The 23,672-nt window shown below is 45.4% G+C and overlaps 1 protein-coding gene across 1 annotated transcript in view; it reads right to left on the minus strand.

Annotated features, from left to right (window-relative positions):
* Positions 1-4,167: 4,167 nt before the first annotated feature.
* The window catches only part of SHISAL2A (shisa like 2A), a 23,806-nt gene continuing 4,301 nt past the window's right edge, over positions 4,168-23,672 (minus strand). The window contains exons 3-4 of the mRNA XM_006149385.3: positions 17,989-18,128; positions 4,168-4,445 (exon numbers count right to left, since the gene is read on the minus strand). Of these exons, the coding sequence (XP_006149447.1) occupies positions 4,195-4,445; positions 17,989-18,128 (391 nt within the window). The 3' untranslated portion in view covers positions 4,168-4,194. The remainder of the gene's footprint in view (positions 4,446-17,988; positions 18,129-23,672) is intronic.

The following is a 23,672-nucleotide window of genomic DNA, read 5'->3' on the forward strand; positions in this document are numbered from 1 at the left end:
CTAAAAAAAAAAAAAAAAAAAAAAAAAGAAGAAGAAGAAAGAAAGAAACTGGGTCCGAAATCAGCTGGAACCAAGATGGCATCTGGGACAACTGCTGCCTAATTTTCAGACTCATCATACCCTCATTGTCATGAGCATGCTAAATGACACTCCTTCCTGTGCCATGACAGTTTGGAATGGCAATGACCAGAGCTACCCTAATAAGGTCTGAAAATGGGAGAGACAGTGGTTTCAGGAAAAGCACTACCCCTTTCCTTGAAAAAGTCTTGAATAAACCACCCCTTACTTAGCCTAGCAGTAAGCCAAGCCCTGTAAGCCAGACACCCATTGCAGTTCGGGACTGCTTTGCCAATGGGGTAGCCCTTCTATCTTTCCTCTCAGGTAACAGTCCTCCCCTTCCTCTCAGATGAAGGAATGGAACTTGTCATCTCCTCTCAGGGGGCTGCTCTATCTTTGCAGCAGTCCGCTCTGTACACTTCCCTTACTAAACCTGCTTTAACTCTCCCGTAAAGGCTTGCTCTTGAATTCTTTCTTGTGCAAAGTCAATGACCCTCACACCCTGAGTAGAGAGCCCCATCCGTTGAGTCTCCCTGCTAACACTAGTCCACCATCTTCTCAGCTAGGTGGATTCCTGAAAAAAGTCACCGTCGTGTTCCCAATACCTTATCTCTCTTCTGAGCACCTTATGATGAGCGGGCGAGCTGGACTTTGTTACAATTGTCAATCAAAGTTACATGAAAATATAAATGCAAATGTTTGAGGACAGGCTGGAAAACCACGTTCCAAAAGTGCTTATGAAGGAGAGTGGAAGGGACCTAAGCAAAGTGTGCACAGGTAGCCCTGCTACCTGGGGAGCTGGAGGCTATGTGGGAGGCCTGGGTTCAATTCCAGGGCCAACTCGAAAACACAAGGTGGGGTAGGAAGATCTTAACACAGCAAGATCCTATTGAAAATGCTTCTCTGTCTCTCTCCCTTTCCTTCTCTCTTTCCCATAAAGGGGGGAGGGGTGGGGATGTGAGGTGGGAGAGGAGAGTCTAAGTTTCTAATATTTCCAAGTTCCAAGATCCGGCTTTTTCGATTCAGACTCAGGCTCCCCTCCATCTGGAGTCTACTCCAGTGAGCCGCCTCCTCCCTGTGCCCCGAGAGTGTTTATTCTCCGGCGGGCGCTCACACATGTTCTGAACATAACCCAGAAAGCAATTTACAAGAAATAATTGCTGGTCGATGTGTTCTCCAGAGGTGAGCTCAGATGATTTCTGTCTGCCCCGTCAGCCACCTAGCTTCCCCGTTCCTGGGCCACCCTGGGGGAGGGGACCCTGCTGCTCTGGGCTGGCAGTTTGTTTCTAAGGAAGGACTCAGACGGGCTAACCTCAGTGAGAGCCAGCTCTGAGGACTGATGGATTCCAGTGACAGAGGCTGAACTTCGGGGCTGGCGAGGAGCTTTATGAGGCCTGGGACAGGCCTGGGATGGGTAGGTTCTGCTCTCCACCCAGCTCTACCCATGTGTGCAGGCTCCTGCTGGGGACATTCCAGCTCAGTGTGAGGTCTCCTCACCACTCAGCTCTGAGTCCTCAAAGCTTGCCTGGATGCTTTAGGGCCAGCGTGCTCAGCAGCATCAGCATCACCTGGAACTCGTTAGACATGCAAATTCTGGGGACTTAGTTCAAACCCACAGCATCAGACCCTCAGGGTGGTGGGGGGAAGGGGGCAGGATGCTGTGTTTTAAGAAGCCCTCTCAGCGATTCTGATGCAGCCGGAAGAACCACTGTCCTAAGCCACTGATGACCACTTGAGTTTCTGAATTTCCGGATCATCTCTCCTGCTGTTAGCAGCTTAAAGGTGAGGGCATTATTGGATTCTTTCCTAAAACCTGCCCAGAAGGACCAGCACAAAGTGTTCTGAGAAAAATTGAATTTTGCTGATGGGAATAGCAAAGACGGAGATCTGTCCTGTGAAAGATCACACTGACTATTGCCCACTCCCACAACACACAAACACACACACACACACGTACAACAAATTGCTTGCAGCTTCTGACCTGTGCTAGATGCTCTCCCTGCATTAGAACAGGTTGTACTCTGACCATATTATCTTCCAACCCTGTCTCACCTAGAAACTGACTCATCATCCATGATTCAGCTCAGACATCGCCCTTTCCTCTAGCTGCGTGAAGAGCCACGAAGAGGCCCACTGCCTTTGTATGTGTCTACCTTGCCCTCCACATAGCCCCCTTGAAGGCAGGAGCCATGTCTGATTCCTCTGTTTCTGGCCACCTGCAGAGGTGCCTGCATAGGACAGACATCGCCCAGTATACAGTAAGTGGGCGAAGGTGCTGGGTTTAGAGACCTGAAAATAAAAGACCACACACAAAAAAAATAAATGACGCAAGACCAGAACTAAGGTCTCCTGAGTGCCAGGCTAGGTTATTTCTGTGGGTGCTTCACCTGCCTTGCCCCTGCATCATGTGCCCTTGGCTGGCTCAGACCCCGCCCACAGATGCCTAAGAGTGACCACTTCATCGTTGCCAAATCCAGCCTCAGGTCATGTCACTGCCTGAAATGTCAAGAGCTGCTTTCAGTGGCTACTGCGTCTCTCCCATCCTTGTCTTGCAGTCCCAAGGCAAAGCCTAAAAGCATTGCCGAAGTCAGGAGAGCAGCCAGGAGAGAGGAGTGGCAGTCAGTGGTCTTCCCTAAGAGTCCTTCACTATTAGTTTAGTAATAAAATTGTTAAAAACAATAATAGCTAACACATAATACCTTCCATTTCTGTTTACTAACATTATTCTTTTTTCAAATTATTTATTTATTATTATTATGTTTTAATTTGATTGGAGAGAGACACAGAGAGAGAGAGAGAGAGAGAGAGGAAAAACGAGAAAGCAAGCCGCCAGGTCCAGGCCTTGAACCGTGATTGGCCATTTGGGAGTCCAGTGCCTCAACCACCACACCACCTGCTGGCCCCTCCTAACACTAGTCTAAACACTTGGATGGGCTAAGTAATTTACTTCTCCCCAAAGCCCTATGAGAGGGAGGCAGAGAGGCGCTACTATTATCCTTCCTTATACAGATGAGAGAACTAAGGCACAGGGGGTACCTAATTAGGAAGTGTCAGGGACCAGAGTTTAACCAGGAATTTGGCTCCAGAGTCCATGCTCTCAAGGACTATGCTATACTAAAAAAAAAGAAAATCCATCTTTAACTTAAAATCTTTTAGCACTTTAACATTTATGAAGAGAATTCAAGTCCATCGCCTCACTGAACACTTGGAATAACCCAACAAGGGAATTGAGCCCACAGAGGCTAAGGGATTTTTATCCAGGCCGCATGGGGTTAGGAAGTGACTGAGTCCACCCTCTGGGGCAGTTTTCAGTCTGCTAATCATTGGCTCATTCACTCATCCATTCACTTCCATTCACTCTCTCATCCACCTGAGAACCTGAATCATGGCAGGGCCCTGTGCACACCACATTCCCTCTCATTCTGTTCCTTGGTGAGGGGTTTACTCCAGGGTGGGGTAGAGCTATTGGAGAGGCAGGAATCGCTCCCTTCTGAGTGCTGGCCATCCTCCCAAGGGCTCCTACATACTCTGGGGCAGGGAAACCAAGTCAGAGTTCTCTGACTCCTGGTTAGATGCGGGCTCCCCTGAGCTTCCAGGAGCCCCAGGCTTCTCCTTGACTGCAAGAAGTTGATACTTATCAGGCCAGCCAGGTGGTGTGGTGATTAAGGAGGCTGGATCCCACATGACTGACTGCTCAGTTCAAGTCCCTGACCCAGAGGCTTGAAAAACACACCAGGTGCATGTGCATATGTGCCCAAAATCCTGAGAGAAGAATAGAGAAGAGATTGTGGCGTGACCATATCCACTGGAGGGTGCTTTCTCACTTTCCCTCTTTCTCTCTATCTCTCTCCAATGAGTGCACACACTCTAATATTTATATATATATAAATTTATTTTTTTATAATGGTGATACTGATCATTTCTCCAGTGACTCACTCATGAGTAGCTTCCTTTGGTCCACAAGGGACCAGACAGAGGAGTATAGCTGGGTCCACAGCAGGACCTGAGTGAGGGTCTTTGCTGAGAAAAGCCCTCATTTATCCTGCTAGATTCCAAGGTCCCTTTGACCATTCCCATCCCCACCTTTCACCAAAAAGAGACTCTGAAGCGCATAATGTAGAGACGTTTATTGGATATTCATGGGACTGGTCCACATGAGTCAGGGTTGGAGACTGGGGTCTCCTCAGGGCTGCCAGGGATGTTACTGGCAGTCACTGCGGCCATGAAGTGGGGTTGGAGAAGGTGTTCCGCATCCACAGTCTGTCCCTCATTGCTTTCCAGCCGTGGATTCAAGAAAGGGTAACTCTGTCCCAAATGGCTCGCTCCTGGCAACTCCACTGCAAAACCTGTGTTCGCACATTGGCAGTCAGCGGGCACCTCCTCGGGCCCTGGAAAATAGCAAGCCAAGAGTGTGAGACTTCCTTCAGCAGCCCCTTCTGCCCATCAGGATCACTCCACTCCACCCCACCTTTGGCTAACTTATTTATTGCTTGCTTTGGGCACGTGCATTGTGCTCAGAATCTTAGATGCATCTTAACAAATATTTATGAACAATGTGCCATGCCATGCCCTAAGAGCTGTTTTTTTGTTTGTTTGTTTGTTTGTTTTTGGAGAAGTTTTTGCTATAGGGCGTGTGCCCTCACCAGAAAGACAGAGACGCTGTGTTTGACTACCTGGGAGTCCAGTGACATAGCCATTATGCCAACTGCTGGTCCCATGCCCTAAGAGCTGTTGATGTTTCTCATGAATACACAGTTTAGTGGGGGAGACAGACGATAAACAATTGTTAGGAGATGTGAAGACCCAACATTCACCATACACCTTTGAGGTATGTGTTATTAAACATTTATTTTATAGGAGCCAGCAGGTGGCATGGTAGTTATAGTGTTGAACTCCCACATGGCTGGCTGTGCAGTTAGAGTCGTGGACTCAGTAGCTTGGAAATTGTGCCAGGCACATGTGTGTGGGTCCCTAAAATCCCCAAGAGGAGAATGGGGGAGAAGGGATTGTGGCATGGCCATCCCCCAAGGGGCTAATAACTCACTCTTCTTCTCTCTGTCTCTCCAGTGAATGTATATGCCCTATGGCAAAACCCTAAAAAAAAAAAAAAAACCCAAAAAACAAAAAATGTATAGATGAGAACACAGGCTTGTCGCATAGCTACTTCAAGGAATGCTAGATATTTCTTTCTTTTTTTTTTGGAGAGGTTTTCGCTATAGGGCGCGTGCGCTCGCCAGACAGACAGACAGAGAGAGACATAGAGACAGAAAGCGAGAAATCACCCCCCAGGGGGGATGGTCACGCTGCAATCCCTTCTCCATTCTCCTCTCGGGATCTTGGGCACGCACGCACACGCGCCCGGCGTGAGTTTTAAGCCACCAGGTCCGGGATGCAAACCCGGGTCGACTATGTGGGCGTCCAGCAACATAGCCATTACACTAACTGTTGGTTCCCAAGGAATGCTAGATATTTCTTAAGCATAGAATTCTTTAAGAATAGATTCTGATCCCCTCCCCCACCCTTAGTGGTTAAGGGAGCTGAATCCCACATGGCAAACCAGTTTGAATCCCAGTCCTCGCTGTAATGCGTGCATGTATGTGTGCACACCCAAAATCCTGACAAGATGAAGAAATGGAGGAAAAGGATTGTGTTGTGACCATACCCCATCTTTGTTTCTTCATCTCTCTCTGGTGAGCACATTTAAATTTTAAAATTTAAATGCCCTCTGGCAATTAAAGTTTAAAAATATAATTGATTCCACAATTCTCGTTGTCTTATCCTCTCTTCCTCTTTTACCTGAGCTTGAAAGGAAGCCCATTTGTCCTCATTATTCCCCAGTTTCATATCTGACTTTTTCTGCTACATCCTCCTTGGCTTCTTCCACCCCCCCACCATAACTTAAAACGTTTTGCCATTAAATCCCATAGTTGCTGTTAAATCCTCATCTCCCTTGATTTAGGAGGAACATTTGACACTTCCTGCCCTTTTTGGACAAAATATTGTAGCAAGCGTTTAAGCCAGAAATTCAAGTACTCTTTCACACCTCTCCCAGTCCCTTCACAAAGACAAGTAATTCCCCAGGTCCCGAGGATTCCATCTAATCACCCTCTGCCACAGCTCTCCATTCTCACGGCCACTATCCTAGGTCAAGCTTTTGTCTACATCTGCCCAGACCAACCGCACCGGTCTCCAGTTAGGCTCCTTCCAGTCCATCCTTCCTGCCGTAGCCTGAAAGATCTTTCTAAAGTGAACCCATTACTATTCTTTCTCAAAGACTCCTGTGTCTTCAGATTCCCTGTGACCCTAGAGGTGGCACTCAAGACTCTTCATAGACTGGTCCACCTCTTCTCTTCGGCTTCACTACTACCACTCCCCCCCTCCCCAAGAATTCTATGCTTTGCCACCGAAATTCTCATTGTTCCCTAATGGATCCATTCCTTCCTATCTCGGGCCTTTGCTAGTGCTATTTCTTCTACCTGAAATGTCACTTGATACCATCTCTCCCTAGCAAACTCCTAGACTTTAAGTCACATTGACAGAAGATGTCCAGGAATTTGGCACTTCTGAAACCAAGAGAAGGGTGAGTTTCAAGAAGGAAGTTGTAGACATTGGAATTGGCTACCCAACATCCATTCTACACCTCCCACCTGGGTAATAGGAATTATCTTTGGGTGCATTTGGTCTCAACCCAGTTCTTTTTTTTGGAGGGGGGGGCGACGGGGTTTGCTATAGGACACGTGTGCTCGCCAGAAGGACAGAGAGAGACAGAAAGACAGAAAGCGAGAAATTGCCCCCCAGCGAGGATGGCCACGCTGCAATCCCTTCTCCTCCATTCTCCTCTTGGGATCTTGGGCACGCACGCACACGCACCCAGTCAACCCAGTTCTAGAAGTAAGACCTGACTGAGCTGAGTCAACAAGATAATCCCATTTCTTTATCACATGGATGAGCAATCAATACATCACATTTCCCCAGGCACAGTGATTGAATTAGGGGTGGGCATTTGACCAAAGGTGGTCCAATCAGTGCAGAATTCAAGCCTTTTTTTTTTTTTTTTTTAATCCTTAGATGAAGGAAGAGACAGCACTCTCCTTCTCCTGGCTGAATGGTAACAAAAATCATCTAGTCCCAGAGGCCCTGGCTTACTTCATAAGAAAAGTCAGCCTGAGGGATCAACAGGTAGCATAATGGTTACATCTCTGAACTTCCACGTAAGTCAACTGTGGCTCAAGTCCCAGACTCAGCAGCTTAAAACTCATGCCTGGCACGTGCATGTGCATGCCCAAAATCCCGAGAGGAGACTGGAGGAGAAGAAATTGCAGCGTGACCATTCCTCCTGGGGGGTGACTTTTTGCTTTCTGTCTCTCAATCTCTTTCTGTTTCTCCGGCAAGCGCATGTGCCCTATAGCAAAAAATCTCTCAAAAAAGAAAGAAAGAAAGAGAGAGAGAGAGAAAGAGAGAGAGAGAGAGAGAGAGAGAGAGAAAGAAAGAAAGAAAGAAAGAAAGAAAGAAAGAAAGAAAGAAAGAAAGAAAGAAAGAAAGAAAGGAAGAAAGAAAAGTCAGCCTGAGGAGAAAGCCAGCACAGGGTAGAGGGCAGAGCTGAGAGAATCTCAGAAAATGGAGCCACAAGCCTGAGGACAGTGTGAACTATCTCCCTCTTTTAACTTGCTTTAGGGCACATGTGCTCATTGGAGAGACAGAGACAGAGAGAGAGTGTACTATGGCAAATTGATTGAGAAAGCACCCCAACCTGGGGGGTTAGCCATGCGGCAATCCCTTCTCCATTCTCCTCTCAGAATTTTGGGTGCATACACATGTGCTTGGTGTGCTTTCTAAGCCAAAGGATACGGGACTTGAATCATGCTGTGAGTCATGCGGGATTCAGCCACCTTAACCACTACGCCACTGGTTGACCCAATAGTGTAAACTTCTATACAAACTGTGCCTAAAACCAATACAACATTTTTATACTTCTCACCCACAGAGTCAGTAAATTTCCTTTGTTTTGTTTTAAACTTTATGTTTTTAAATAATTTATGACTCACAAGAAGTTACAAAAATAGTACAGAGAGTTCCAGTGTACCCTTCACCTAGTTTTTCCCAGTGATAACATCTTACATACCCATGGTACATTTTTTTTTCAAGAATTACTTTATTTATTTAACTTTATTAATTATTATTATTATTTTAAATGTGAAAATAAGAAAGCAAGCTGCCAACTCTCGGACTTGAACCATGGTGGACCATGTGGGTGTCCAGTGCCTTAACCACTACACAACCTGCCAGCCTAACCATGGTACATTTTCAAAACTAGGAGTTGATGTTAGGACTAGCAGGTGGTGTGGTGGTTAAGCTGCTGGATTCCCATATGGCCAACTGCAGTTTGAGTCTTGAACCTGGTGGCTTGAGAATCATGCCAGGCACGTGTACGTGCATGCCCAAAATCCCGAGAGGATAATGGAGGAGAGGAATTGTGGTGTGGCCAATGTTAATACAATGGGATCAACTAATTTATAGTTTGCATTTGATTTTACCAGTTTTGCATTTTTTAGAATATAATAGTATGAAATTATATTGAATGTATAATTTTTTTTTAAAGAGATTTTTGCTATAGAGGGCACGCACTTGCTGGAAAGACAGACAGAGAGACTGAAAGAGAGAAATCACCCCCTAGGGGGGTGGTCACGCCACAGTCTCTTGTCTTCCACTCTCCTCGTGGGATTTTGGGCATGGATGCACATATGCCTGGCATGTTTTAAGCCGCTGGATCTGGGACTTAAACTGGAGTCAGCAATGTGGAAGTCCAGTGATGCAGCCATCAGCCATCTGCTGGTTCCTACGTATAGATTTTTTAAAAAAAGAATTATTTTATTTAACTTTTATTTATCATTGTTATTTTTCTCATTTGACCATAGAAAGACACAGAGAGAAAGCGAGAAAGCAAACTTCCAGGTCTGGGACCCGAACTGTGGTTGGCCATGTGGGAGTCCAGCATGTATAGATTTTTAAAAAAATTATTTGTGATTGGGTCAGTAGGTGGTATGGAGGTTAAAGCACTGGATCTCACAAGGCTGGCTGTGCAGTTTGAGTCCCAAAACCAGTGGCTTGAAAATCACACCAGGCATGTGTACGTGCATGCCCAAAATCCCAAGGGGAAACTAGAGGAGAAGGGATTGTGGTGTGGCCATGCCCCTAGGGATGATTTCTCACTTTGTCTCTCTCTCTCTCTGTCTATCTCTGGTGAGCACATATGCCCTATTAGCAAAGAATTAAGAAAAATAAAAAATTAAAATAATTAATTCGATTCATGATAGAGCACAGGCATGTGAGTGTAAAAGAGACAGAAGCGTATCCTCCATAGAGTCGGGGCATACCATAATTCCCTTTGTCCAGTCCTTCACTCTGTTGGATGGTGAGCACTCGTGTGTGTGTGTGTGTGTGTGTGTGTACCCACCCAGTATCCTTAAGGCTGACCAGACCAGGGATCTGAACTGTAGTCACCATGTGGAATCCACCTTATCTTGAACAGCACATTACCACTCCACTATGAAGCTAGCCCTCACTCATACAGGGTTTTTGGTTTGTTTGTTTTCTTGAGACTTTTGCCACCCAAAGGGGAAGGCCATGCCACAGTCCCTTCTCCTCCATTCTTTTCCTGGGATCTTGGGCATGCACACACACATGCCTGGCATGAGGTCCAAGCTGCTGGGTCTAGAAATCAAACTGCGGTCAACCATGTGGGAGTCCAGCGACATAACCTTTATGCAATCTGCTGGCTCCTCGTATAGTCGTATAGTTTTGCTTGCTTTTGTTTTTAAGGGAGAATTTTTTTTTTGAGGGTTTTTTTTTGCTATAGGGCGCGTGCGCTTGCCAGACAGACAGAGAGAGACAGAGAGACAGAAAGCAAGAAATCAACCCCCAGGGGGGATGGCCATGCTGCAATCCCTTCTCCTCCATTCTCCTCTCGAGATCTTGGGCATGCACGCACACGCGCCCTGCTTGAGTTTTAAGCCACCGGATCTGGGACACGAACTGCGGTCGACTACATGGGAGTCCAGCGACATAGCCATTACGCTAACTGCTGGTTCCAAGGGAGAATTTTGCTATAAGGCGTGTGCACTTGCTGGAGTGACAGAGAGAGACGGAAAGTGAGAAATCAGTCCACCAGTGGGGATGGACATGCCACAATCCCTTCTCCTCCATTCTTCTCTTGGGATTTGGGGCATGCACACACACGTGTCTGGTGTGTTTTAAGCCTCCTGTTCTGGGACTCATGATGGGCGCATGTACGTGCATGCCCAAAATCCCTAGAAGAAATTGGAGGAGAAGGGATTGTGGCATGACCATCCCCTTGAGGGGATGATTTCCCAATTTCTGTCTCTCTGAGAGCACGTGTGTCCTAAGGGAAAAAAAATGCAGTCCAGAAATAGGCCCACATCTTAAGTTTTTCCAACAATTTTTTTTTAGAGAGATTTTTGCAATAGGGCAGGTATGCTTGCTGGAAAGATAGAAAGTTAGAAATCAGACCCCGGGGTGACGGCCATGCCACAATCCCTTCTCTTCCATTCTCCTCATTCACACACTCATACTCTCCTCTCAGGATTTTGGGCACACATGCACATGTGCCCAACATGAGTTTTAAGCTGCTGGGTCCTGGACTTGAACTACAGTCAACTATGTGAGAGTCTAGGTATGTAATTATTATGGCATCTGCTGGTCCTCCATGTGTGATGTTTTAAAGATGAATCAAAATATAACCATTGATTGACAAAATAAAAGTAAATGTAGAAATAGGTTTTTTTGTTTTGTTTTTTTTTTTAGGGCTCACTGGAGAGAGACAGAGACAGGTCTCTCTGTCTATGCCTCCCCAAATAAAAAACCTAAAAGGAAAAAATCTTTACCTAAATTTAATATTTTTTAAAAGAATTATTTTATTTAATTGTATGTATGTATTTATTTATTTTAATTTGACCAGAGAGAGAGAGAAAGTGGAAAAGCAAGCCACCAGGTCCAGGACTCGAACCATGGTCAGCCATGTGGGAGTCCAGCACCATTAACCACCACACCACCTGCTGGCCTCTAAATTTCATATCTTATACAAAAATTAAATCAAAATAGATCTAAATGTAAACCATAAAGCTGTAACACTTGTAGGAGAAAATCTCTATGACCTGAGGTTAGGCAAAGAATTCTTAGACAAGATACTAAAAGCACAATATAAAAAAATAAATATATTCATCAAAATTCAAAATTTTTGTGCTGTGGGTCTGCCCATGGCATAATGGTTAACGCAGATGGAGTCTACATGGCTGACTGTGAGGTTCAATTCCTGGACCTGATAGCTAGAAAAACATTCCAGGCCCTTGTGCATGCATGTCCAAAATCCTGAAGGGAGGGAGAAATGGATGAGAAGAGGTTAGGATATGACTATTCCCCATGTTGGGTGCTTTCTCCCTCTCCCTCTTTCTCTACCTCTCCACCTCTCTCTGACAAACACATGCAACTTCTAGCAATTAAAAATAATCAAAAGTTATATACTATATAGTTCAATTTATATAACAGTCTTCTCCCGCCCCCCCAAAAAAAAAGAAAAAAAAAAAACAAGATTATACTCATGGAAAACAGGTTAGTAGTTAGCAGGAGTTAAGTTTAGAAGGAAAATCTGACTATAAAAGGGTAGCATGAATTACTTTTTTTTGAGGGGGTGATGGAACAGTTCTTTAACCTTATTATGGTGACAGTGGTTAGAAAAACCTGTAAGAAGAATGAGCAAATGGCGTAATGGCTACATTGCTGGACTCCCACATAGTTGACTGCAGTTGGAGTCTCAAACTCTGCAGTTTATAACTCATGCCAGGCATATGTGTGTGTGCCTAAAATCCCTAGAGGAGAATGGAGGAGAAGGAGTTGAGGTGTGGTCATCCCGCTGGGAATGATTTCTTGCTTTCTGTCTCTCTCTAGAGAGCACACGTGCCATATAACAAAAATCTCTCTAAAAAAAATTAATTAAAAAAAAAAAAAACCTATACAAGGGACCAGCAGATGGCATAATGGTTACGTCACTGGACTCTTAAATGGCCAATGCATGTTGGAGTCCACCAGGTCCAGGACTTGAACCGTGGTTGATTACGTGGGAGGCCAATGATGTGACCATTATGCCATCTGCTGGTCCCTCTGGACTGTATTTTGACCTATGTGTCTATCCCTTCTCCAATACCAAACTGTCCCGATTGCTGTTGCTATGTAACAAGTGCTAAATTTGAGTGGCATGATTTCCTCCAACTTTATTGTGCTTTTCAGTATTACTTTAGCTATTCTAGCTCTTTTGCCTTCCCATATAAATTTTAGAATTAACTTGTTTGTATATACAAAAAAATTGCTGCAATTTTATCTTTACCATGTCGAGTCATCCAATTAATGAATATAGTGTGTCTCCATTTATTTATATCTTCTTTGATTTCCTTCATCAGCATATAGTTTTTACCAGATAGATCTTGTACATATTTTGTTGGATTTATAACTAAGTATTTCATTTGGAGGTGAGAAACTATAAATGGTATTTTTAAAAAAATTTTGTTTTCCAATTTTCTTGTTGCTAGTATATATAAATAACAATTGATGTTTGGTTTTGAAACTTACATGCTGTGATCTTGCTAAATACACTTATTAGTTCTAAAAGATTATTTTGAACTTGTGTTTTGCAGATTCCCTTTATTTTAAGGCATTCTACTGGTATGAGAATTTAGTTCAACCTTCTCTTCAACACAAGAATCCCCTTACAACCAGCCCCATGGCCCACTGGTTAGGGGAGACAGATTCCATATGACTGACCACATGGTTTGAATCCTGAACCCGGCAGCCTGAAAAACACACTAGATGTGTTTTTGCCAAATCCCAGCAAGATGGAGATATGGAAGAGAAGCGTTTGCAGCATGACCATGCCCCATTGGAAGATGCTTTCTCTCTGTGTGTCTTTCTCTTAGGGCATACACCCTCTGGAAAATGTAAAAAAAAAAAAAGAAAGAAAGAAAGAAAGAATTCTCTTAGCTGAATCCCACATTTAGCATTTCCCTGATTATCTTCCATGGAGAGAGGGGCATTTTTTTTTTTAAACAAAGGATTACAAATTGATGAGACCAGGATAACCTGAGTGGTTGTGCTTTTTTTTTTTTTTTTCTATTGGGCATGTGTGCTCATCAGCGAGACAGAGAAAGGAAAATGAGAAATCTCCCTGGGGAGATGGGCAAGCCTCAATCCCTTCTGCCCTATTCTCCTTTTGGGATTTTGGGCACACATGCACATGCATTCAGCATAATTTTCAAGCAAATGGGGTCTGGGACTTGAACTGAAGTTGTCTATGTGGGAATCCAGTAGCCTTCACTTGACTACAATGCCACCTGCTGGCCTCCTGGAACAACTTTCTTAGTAGGTATTATTCTACATTACAGAATAAACTGAGTTCCAGGGAAAGGTAACTTGCTTAAGGCCATACAATGAGATTGGCAAAGTCAAGATTAGAGCCAGGTCCTCCAGCATTCCAGCCCAGGGCTGTCCTTTCCCTTCCCACCTTTCTCCAAGGACTTCTGTGGCCAGAGGTCCTCTGTGTCCAGGGTCCTCAACCCTGAACCTGGGAGTTCTCAGGTTGTCTTCCTGCTCAAAGATGAATCAAGACTAATTGGCCACTGAGGCATGTTTGGGTCATACCAAAAAATCTAAGGTGACAACCCTTTCTGGAAGGTGAGAGGAGCTGATGGGAGTCACTTCAGAGTAGGGGCAGCTGCTATAGAAAAGGCTTGGCCACCAATTGGCCAGGTGATGTTGGTCATGTGACTGCCCCTCTCCAGGTCTCAGCTTCCCCATCTATACAGTGAGAGCATCATGCTTGATGTATAGGAGCTCTTTGAGTTTGGACTGGTAAGATTGGCTGACGAATGACCTTCCCAAAATGATACATAGGTCAAAATACAGTTCAAAGAGGGATGAGAACAGAACACTTTATTTTTTGGTCTCTTATTAAGCATACTTAGGTTGAAATATCACCTCTATTCTCACCTCACTCATCTGCAAAGTAGAGTTGATAATAATTACCTGGCAGAGTAGTTGAGCATGTTAAATGGGATGATGTGTCTGAAGGCTTTTTGGCACAGTGTCTAGCACAACAGGAGAAACTCAGTTGCCCTTCTGATCTAGCGAACTCCTTACAAAGTAGTAGAGTAAGAAAGTCATGGCCTCCATTGCATCCCAAGTTTGGGGAGTAACACAGGGGTCAGAGTAATAGGACAGAGTAGAAAACACTTGGGCAGGGAAGAAGCCCATTTCAGAAACTTTTTCTTTTCATTTTTTTTACATTTTTGCCATAGCATGCATATGCTCACTGGAGAGAGCATGGTCATCTCCCCTGCTACCTAGGGGAGATGGCCATGCCAGATATCCTTTATACTCTCAGGATTTTGGGCACACATGCACATATGCCCAGCGTGTTTTTCAAGCCACCAGGTCTAGAACTCAAACTGCAGTCAACCATGTGAGATCTAGCGCCTTAACCACCATGTCAACTGCTCGTCCCCAAAAATGGCTTTTTCATTTCCACTCTATTCTTGCCAAGGTACTCCCTACATGAACCTTGCTCTCACTCTCAAAGATAAGAACCCTGAGGTAGGATGAAACAAATGATCATAGGCTTTTGTGGGAGGCTGCGCACCAGCGAATATCGCCCTTAGGTTTTGGTTTCTCAGCAAACAATTACAGAATGCCAAAGGCCATGATTGGCTCACCTTCAAAACCTCACCTTCAAAGTCATACTCTGATTGGCCACTTCCCATAGTAAATCGGTGAGCTTAGAATCCCTCAGATTTGCATATTCACATTTGCATGTGGACCTCATGATTGGTCCACAAAAGCAACCAATCATAACCCACCTTTTACAATCCTTCATTTACATATAGAACAACCAATCACTGCCCGCCAATGTGTATATAACCACGATCCCTGGCCCACAGTCTCCAGAGGACCCTGAGTAGTTGTAACACTGTGTCATCTCTGGATGACCCTGAAGAGTTGTAACACTGTGTTGTCTCCGTGCTGCCCACAATAAACTGACGATGCTGAAGAGTTGTAACACTACGCCGCCGTTTGTCCCGTCTCTCACTCCTTCCCTCAGGAAACCTTTTTGACTGTCCTGCGGATCAGGACAGGCTTTAAAATCTAGGAGATCTGGGGACCAGCAGTTGGCATAATGACTATGTCGCTGGACTCCCATGTATTCGACCGCAGTTCGAGTCCCAGATCTGGTGGCTTAGACTCACGCCGGGTGCTTGTGTGTGCGTGCCCAAGATTCCAAGAGGTTGGGACCAGCAAGTGGCATGGTGGTTAAGGCGCTGGATACTGCCACATGGCCAACCACAGTTCGAGTCCTGGACCTGGTGGCTTGCTTTCTCACTTTCCTCTCTCTCTCTGTGTCTCTCTCTGGTCAAATTAAAATGAAGGAATGAATAAATAAAACCCCCCAGGGGGGATGGTCACGCCGCAATCCCTTCTCCTCCATTCTCCTCTCGGGATCTTGGGCACGCACGCACACGTGCTCGGCGTGAGTTTTTTAAGCCACCGGGTCCAGGACACGAACCGCGGTCGACTACATGGGAGTCCAGCGACATAGCCATTACACTAACTGCTGGTTCCCAAATATAGATAAATCTTTAAAAAAAAAAAAAAAAGAAAAGATCCTGAGAGGAGAATGGAGGAGAAGGGATTGTGGCGTGGCCATACTCCCTGAGGGGATGATTTCTTGCTTTCTGTCTCTCTGTCTCTCTCTGTCTTTCTTGTGAGCACACACACCCTATAGCAAAAAACACTTCTTAAAAAAAAAATCTAGGAGATCTGGGATGACCCGAAGGGTACACAATCATGCGCTACATGAACTTAGTTCAGTCCCTCTGGCTGAGCCTTACTTTTTTCTGCTGTAAAATAGGCAATAATGATCTCTGTACATGTCCTACTGACATCTCTATGATATTGAGCCTTTCTATCCATGTACATGTTATACTCACCATATAGTAAGGCTTGTTTTTCTTTGTATTAACCTTCATGATTTTTCTCTATATACACCGAAATCTGGGCTGGCCTGGCCTCTAGACAGTTAAGGGATCTGGATCTCACACTGAGGTTAGAATCCTTGCTCTAGCAGCTTAAAAGACTCTCCAGGCACACGTGTGTGTGCACTCAAAATCCTGATGAGAGAGAGGAATGGAAGAAAAAGAATTGCAGAGTGATCAAGCCCCATCAAGGGGTGTTTTCTCTCTCTCTGTCTTTCTCTGGTTGAGCACACATGTTCTTTGTCAAAAACAAAATAAAACATTGAAGCCTGGGCTGATCTCCACCAACCTGGGTCTGTGTTCAGACTTCTCCCCTGTTCTCCTATCTCTGCCTTTCAAGTCTTCTTGACTCCAAGGGGAGCCAAAGGAATCCTTCCACCTTTCTGCTTTCCATAGCAGGATTATTCATAGTCAGTAGGACCCGAGAAGGGTTCTTGTGCTGTTGCATGCTCATTAAGCTAGAAAATTAATCCTTTATAAATGATAGCATTCAGCCCCCTCTTTCTTTCTCTGAGACTTAGCTACTAACCACACTGCCCCTGCTGCCTCTCTAATGTTTGCTACTCTTGTTTCTGATTAGCTTAAAGCTCTCCCCACATCCTGCCTGGCCTCATTACCTATGGTGCCTCAGTGTGGATGACCTCGTCACTGCATAGGTCTCATTCAGTCCCTCCCACATACCTATTTTTGGTCCTGTCTGTGGAAGTCTTTTCTCCTCTATTTTACCTAGTCAATTTCTTCATTAACTTCAACACTAATTCAAGTTCCCTTCTCTTTTTGAAACTCTCTTTACATTTGGTATCAGCCAACTTTGTGCTTAATTACCTTCTTGCTCAGACCCACTGTGATGGGCAGAAGAGTGAGTGTCGCAGGAGGCAGAAAGACACGGGCTAAATTTCAACCCACCAGTTCTTAGTCACGACACCTTGAGCAAGTCCCCAACCTCTCGGCCTTATTTTCTTGTCTGTAAAATGGAAATAATACTACCGACTTTGAGTTGCTGCCAAACTATACTGAAAAATCTTTTGGCAATAAAGACATATCTTACACAGTATCTTATAGGAGGTTGTAAAAATTTGTGCACTGGGGCCAGCAGGTGCTGTGGAGGTTGGGATGCTAGATCCTACATGGTGGTTGGATGGTTCAAGTCCTGGACCTGGTGGCTTGAAAAACACACAAGGCACGTGTGCATGTGTGCCCAAAAGCCCAAGAGGAGAATAGAGGAGAAGGGATTGTGGCATGGCCATTCCCCTGGGGTGTGTGTGTATACATGTGTGTGATATTTCATTTTCCCTCTCTCTGTGTCACCACACCATGTGCCCTATAGCAAAAAGCCAAACAAACAAACCACACACACACACAAATGTGTGCAATAAAGACTTGTGAAAGACCAACCATTCTATGCTAATGAAAGAATGGGTAGTCCAGAATATCATATTTGTCGGGGGGGGGGGATGACTTGCATTTAGGTTCTGAGTAAGTCATGGGTTTGGGGAACAGCATATTTTTCTTACTAATTCTGTTTTGTTTGGGGTAATATCAAAATGAGATTACATTTCCTAATGCTAGAATTAAAACATTATCTTAGAAAATCTACAACATGGATCAATCCTTGTGTGACAAATGGAGTGCTGACTCCATGAAATGACTGATAAACACTGAGCACCTGAAGAGTTTGGGGTGAAAATGTTCAGATCAAGAACCTCCTGAGAAATGTGCTACTGCTTCTAAATATTCCAGGAACACTCATGAGGCAAATGTTCCAAACATCATAAATACCTCTGCTCTGTAAAGGCGCTAGCTTGCCGAATATAAGGAAAGCGTGAGGCCTCTTTCTTACCTGTTATCTGTAAGCTTAAGCCGGGGTCCAGCTTCGTGTGGGGCTTTGAGCTGATGAACAGGTAACACAGCACGCAAGCGGTGATGATGAAAGCCAGGAGGACCACCGCTGCTACGGACAGGCCCACCAGAGCGCCAACGCTGCGGAGAGACCACCTGGGAGCTGAGTGTCAGGACAAGACTTGGGAGGGTTGTTGGAATCAGCTTCAACTTTCGTTCAGTCCCTACCTGACTTACACAGGCTCTCTGTGCCTAAGCAGGTGGAAGAGCATCAGGTATATGCCAAGTGGTCACCATATACATGTGTCACCATGTGACTGGGACTCGGTATGTGCTGCTCTTCTTCCTTCTCCCTCCCTACTTTCCTCAACCTATTCTGGAGATGGTCCCACACTCCCCACACTACTGTTTCTTTTTTCTTTTTTTCTAAGGCATGATCTCGCCATCCTCCTGCCTTAGCCTCCTGAGTTGCTGGGATTACAGGTGTGTGCCACCATACCCAGATATTAGGGTGGGCCTGGAATGGAACCTAGGCTTCCTTATGACTTCAGCCTGCTGAGTAGTAATGTCTACTGTGGAAGGCCGCATATTAGATCTTGCACAACCGTTCGTCCATTTTGTTTCCTTACCCTAACATGGCTGTCTGCTTCTGTAAACCTGCTTGCTCTTCCCATGAAAAAATAGCTCATGCTAGCCGTATAGAAAACCGCATCTGGGACGACATCCTGTACCTGCTACTGTCTTTGCTAACTAGCCCGAAATCCTTTTGTTTAGCAATGTAACTGTTTGCATGGAAACCTCACTCCCCTCAGAAATAATTAACCTTCTTAATTCAGCTTCTGTAATTGCTTGCATAGAAACCCCTGGTAACTGACTGCCTATAAAAAGACTACTCAAGGGACCAGCAGTTAGCATAATGGCTATGTTGCTGAACTCCCATGTAGGCGACCGTGGTTCGAGTCCCAGACCCGGTGGCTTAAACTCATGCCGGGCATGGGTACGTGCGTGCCCAAGATCCTGAGAGGAGAATGGAAGAGAAGGAGAAGGTATTGCGGCCTGGCCATCCCCCCGGGGGTGATTTCTCACTTTCTATCTCTCTGTTTCTCTCTTTCTGGCAAGCGCACATGCCCTATAGCAAAAACCTCTCAAAAAATAAAAAAGACTACTCAAACTTCAGTCGGGCTGCAGTTCTGACTCTCGGCCCCAGAGCTTTGGGCTGTCGTCACTGGCCAGCTAATCAAGACTCCCTTTAACTTTAATCTGGCTTTGGTGGTCATTCATTCAGTTGCTCTCTACAACGCTACCAACGCTGGGCCTCCACACTGCTGTTTCTTAAAAATCAAGACACAGGTCCAGCAGGTGGTGTGGAGGTTAAGGCAGCTGGATCCCACATGGCCAGCTGCATGTTTGAGCCCCAGACCTAGTGACTTGAAAACACTGAGCTTGTGTGCTTGCATGCCCAAAATCTGGAGAGGAGAATAAAGGAGAAGGAATTGCTGAATGGTCATCCCCCCAGGGGGTGATTTCTCACTTTTCCTCTCTGTCTCTCACCAGCGAGCATACACACCCTACAGCAAAATTTAAAAATAAAGAAATCAATACACATATTAGGCCTTAGTTAAAACCCAGTAGAACTTCTAGCCTCAGTGTAATTTTTAAAAAAATGTTGCCGGAGTATATGTGTCCTCACCAGAGAGAAAGAGAAGCACCTCTCCTCACCCCCATGAGGAATGGTTATGCTGCAATTCCTTCTCTTCCATATCTCCCTCCTTTAGGGATTTTGACTTATATGCACATGTCCCCTGCATGTTTCTCAAGCCACCAGATCTAGGACTTGAGCTGTGAGGTTGGCCATGTGGGATCTGGCTGCCTTAACTACTGAGCCATGGAGCCAGTCCAGCCTGAATGTAATTTCTAACCAACCTCCAGTTCTTCTGAACATGCCAGTGTCAATTCCATGTCTAAAATACCTCCCTACTACTAGTCCTTCACCCTCTGACCTCACTGCCTCTGCCCCAAGTTAGGCCTTGGTCACTTGGTCTGAAGGAGAACACTTTTTTTTGGTCACATACAACACAACACAACACTTTGACCCAATTCTCCAGCAGATGTCAGCTGGGTGTCCTCTAATTGAGGTGGCATCAGATCTCACCAGTTAAGAGCTCAGTCCCATAAGACAGCCCCACTTTAGATGTTAAACTCAAGTAATAGGTTGTCACCTATACTTCTGACTCACTGGCAATATACTGGTGTGTCATGACCCCTTCCTCATATTGGATTAATTTGCTAGAATGGTTCACAGAACTCAGGGAAACATGTCACTATGTGTATCTGTTTATTGAAAAAGATATTACAAAGGATACAGATGAACAGCCAGACAGGAGAGATGGCTAAATCATGGTAGAGGGAAGAGGTGTGGAGTTCCATTCCCTCTCCAGATACACAACCCCCAGAAACCTCCACAATTTTAGCAACTCAGAAGCTCCCCAAACCCTGTCCTTTTGGGGTTTCATGGACATTTCATTGTATAGACATGATGGATTACATCACTGGCCATTGGTGATCAGCTCAACCTTCTACCCCTCTCTCTCCCCAGAGGTGGGGGAGGGCCGTGAATGCCAACTCTCTAATCTCATCCGTTGGTTCCCCTGGCAACCAGTTTCTACCCTGGAGCTATCTAGGAGCCTCCCAAGAGTTGCCTCATTAGAGTGAAAGATGCTTCTATCACCCAGGAAATTACAAGGGATTAAGAGCTCTGTCTCAAGAGTTGGGAGCAGAGACTAATTATATACTAATTATATACAATATCACTTGTGGTCACCAGAAAACTGCCTCTTAACTCATTTGGGGGCCTTGTCTCTCTTACTTCACATGATCTCTCCCTGTAATTTTCTCATATTGGACTTTCACGTGTCCTTGAAGACCCACCAGCAGTTAGCGTAATGGCTATGTCACTGGACTCCCAGGTAGTCGACCATGGTTCGAGTCTCAGACCCAGTGGCTTAAACTCACGGTGGGCACGTGTGCATGCATGCCCAAGATCCCCAGAGGAGAATGGAGGAGAAGGGATTGTGGCGTGGCCATGCCCCCTGAGGGGTGAGTTCTCCCTTTCTGTCTATCTTTCTGGTGATCTCACGCACCCTATAGCAAAAATCTTTCAAAAAAAAGAAAAGACCCACCTCCAAGTCCCATTTCCTTGGTCATCTTCTCTGCTCCCTTGCCCGTGTGCCAGGCTAACCCACCCAGGACACGACTCAGGTTCATTAGCATTCCCAGTTGGTCAGGCAGCCGATGTATTAGGGACAGAGGATAGGAATTTTGGGTTTTGGAACCTGATCTGGCTCTGGAACTGACTCACTGCAAGATCTTGGTGAAGATATTTAATGCTTTGAGACTCAGCTTCCGCTTCTGAAAAATGAAAATGATCAAAACACAGAATCCTGCACGTGGTCGTGAGGATGAGTGACTGAAATATTCTTGGCACGCAGTTCCACACATTCCTCATGTGTCCCAGATGATAGAGTTAATCAGCTTTATCCTCCCCTTGTACAAGGCCTGGCACATAAACGGTAATTAGGTAATTAATCGGTAATTAATGAGAACCTATTATGTATCAGGCACTGTGAGACGCTCTCCCAGTAGTCCTATGTGGTTGAACTCCCATGTAGTCGACCGTGGTTCAAGTCCCAGACACAGTGTCTTAAACTCACGCTGGGTGTGTGTGCATGTATGCCCAAGATCCCAAAAGGAGAATGGAGGGAGAAGGGATTGCGGCGTGGCCACCCCCCTGGGGAATGATTTCTCGCTTTCTGTCTCTCTGTCTCTCTCTTTCTGGTGAGTACAAGCACTCTATAGTAAAAACCTAAAAACCTAAAAAAAAAAAAAATATCTGAGTTGTCCCACAGCGATTATACTACTTCAAAAGTGGTGAGTTCTGTATCACAAGAGAGGTTTGTACAGAGGAGTTTAACTTTCAAACAGGTTAGAGACCCCTTCCCTGAGCGGGTAATGGGATTAGAGAGCCTCTAGCCTTCTAGGATTTCACCGTTCTGATTGAAAGATGAAATACCCAGTGATCCCTAAGAAAGAGTTGTAGAAGCAGCCCAACAAAAAGGCCTAAGGAGGCCCAGCAGGTGGTATGGAGGTTGAGATGGCTGGATCGCATATGGCCAACTGTGCAGTTCGGGTCCTGGACCTGGTAGCCTGAAAATCACACCAGGCATATGTGCATGGGTGCCCAAAATCCTGAGAGGAGAATGGAGAAGGGGCTGTGGTGTGGCCATCCCTCCTGGAGGGTGATTTCCCTCTCTCTCCCTGATGAACACATGTGTCCTATACCAAAGAACTAAAAAAGACAAAGAAAGAAAGAGGGACAAAAGGTGGCATGGCGGTTAAGGCATTGGACTCCCACATGGGTGACCATGGTTCAAGTCCTGGACTTGGCAACTTGAAAATCACACCAGGCACATGTGCACATCTGTCCCAGATTCTAAGAATGGAGGAGAGGGGACTGTGGCCTGGCCATACCTCTTGGGGAGTGATCTCTCACTTTCCCTCTCACTGCCTCTCTCTCTGGCAAGTATGCGTGCACTATGACAAAAATGTGAAAAAAAGAAAGAAAGAAAGAGAGGAAGGAAGGAAGGAAGAAAAAAAGAAGAAAAAGAGAAAGAATGGGTTAAGGCGTAAGTTCCAAATTTAAATCCTGATTCTGTTATACGTAAGCAGAAAAATCACTTCACCTTTCTGATGTACACTTTCTTCATTTGTAAAGGTTCCTATCTTACTAGGTGGGCTTGCAGGGATGAAATGAAATGGTATATACAGTGCTTGGCCACCAGCTCTGCCCTCCAGCAAGGCTGCTGCTTTCTGACGCACATCCTGGGAGAAAAAAAACACACAAACAAAACAGAACTAGTGACAGAGGGTGTTTGGCAAGTGGAGCAGGTGGTATGACAGCACCAGCTGCCTCTCCACAAGGCACCTTCACTTCCCGAGACAGGTTTTTAAAGACAACAATTCTCCTTGAGCACTCTCTCACCAAGGAAACAGTGTTTACCTGGAGATTTTTATGTTTTTAAGGACCAGCTTTCAAGAAAAGGGCCAAATGGGATTTAGAGAAAAACGCAAAGTCCCCATCCTGCATGGGTGGGGTTCTGTTAGCAGCATGCTGGAAGAGTTGCTTCAGAGCTGTGTGCACTCATCACCTAAGCATCTTGGGGACACTCAGTTGCCCTCTTCCACTTTGCAACTGTCTGTGATTTTTAGGAACCACACTATGTCCAAACCCAAGGAGTGCCACCCCATACTCTAGAACCTTTCAGCAGCCCTTCGAGTTATCAAATGGGAACGAACTCAGAGACCAATCTATCCAACCCTCCACTACAGCATGGCTGAGCCACTTAGGCACTCCACATAGTGGAGAGGGTTTCCAAGGCAACAGAAGGGAGGTGAGCAGTGTGCACGGAAGGGCATGGTGGAAGAGGGAAAGGGTCCTGGCTGAGTGCTGAGGGCATACACATCTGTATCCGCAAGGGCCAACACAGTGCCCAGAAGACAGTGGAGAATCAGTGCGTGTTTTTCAAATGACCTGAGTAGATGAGATTATAAGAGAGCCTAGCTAGATTTAGACAGTCACGGAGAAAGACCAATCTGGGCTTTTGTCCGACTGGCTTGAGTTTTTTTTTT

Source organism: Tupaia chinensis, unplaced genomic scaffold, assembly GCF_000334495.1.
Source record: "Tupaia chinensis unplaced genomic scaffold, TupChi_1.0 Scaffold000259_1, whole genome shotgun sequence".
NCBI lineage: Eukaryota > Metazoa > Chordata > Mammalia > Scandentia > Tupaiidae > Tupaia > Tupaia belangeri.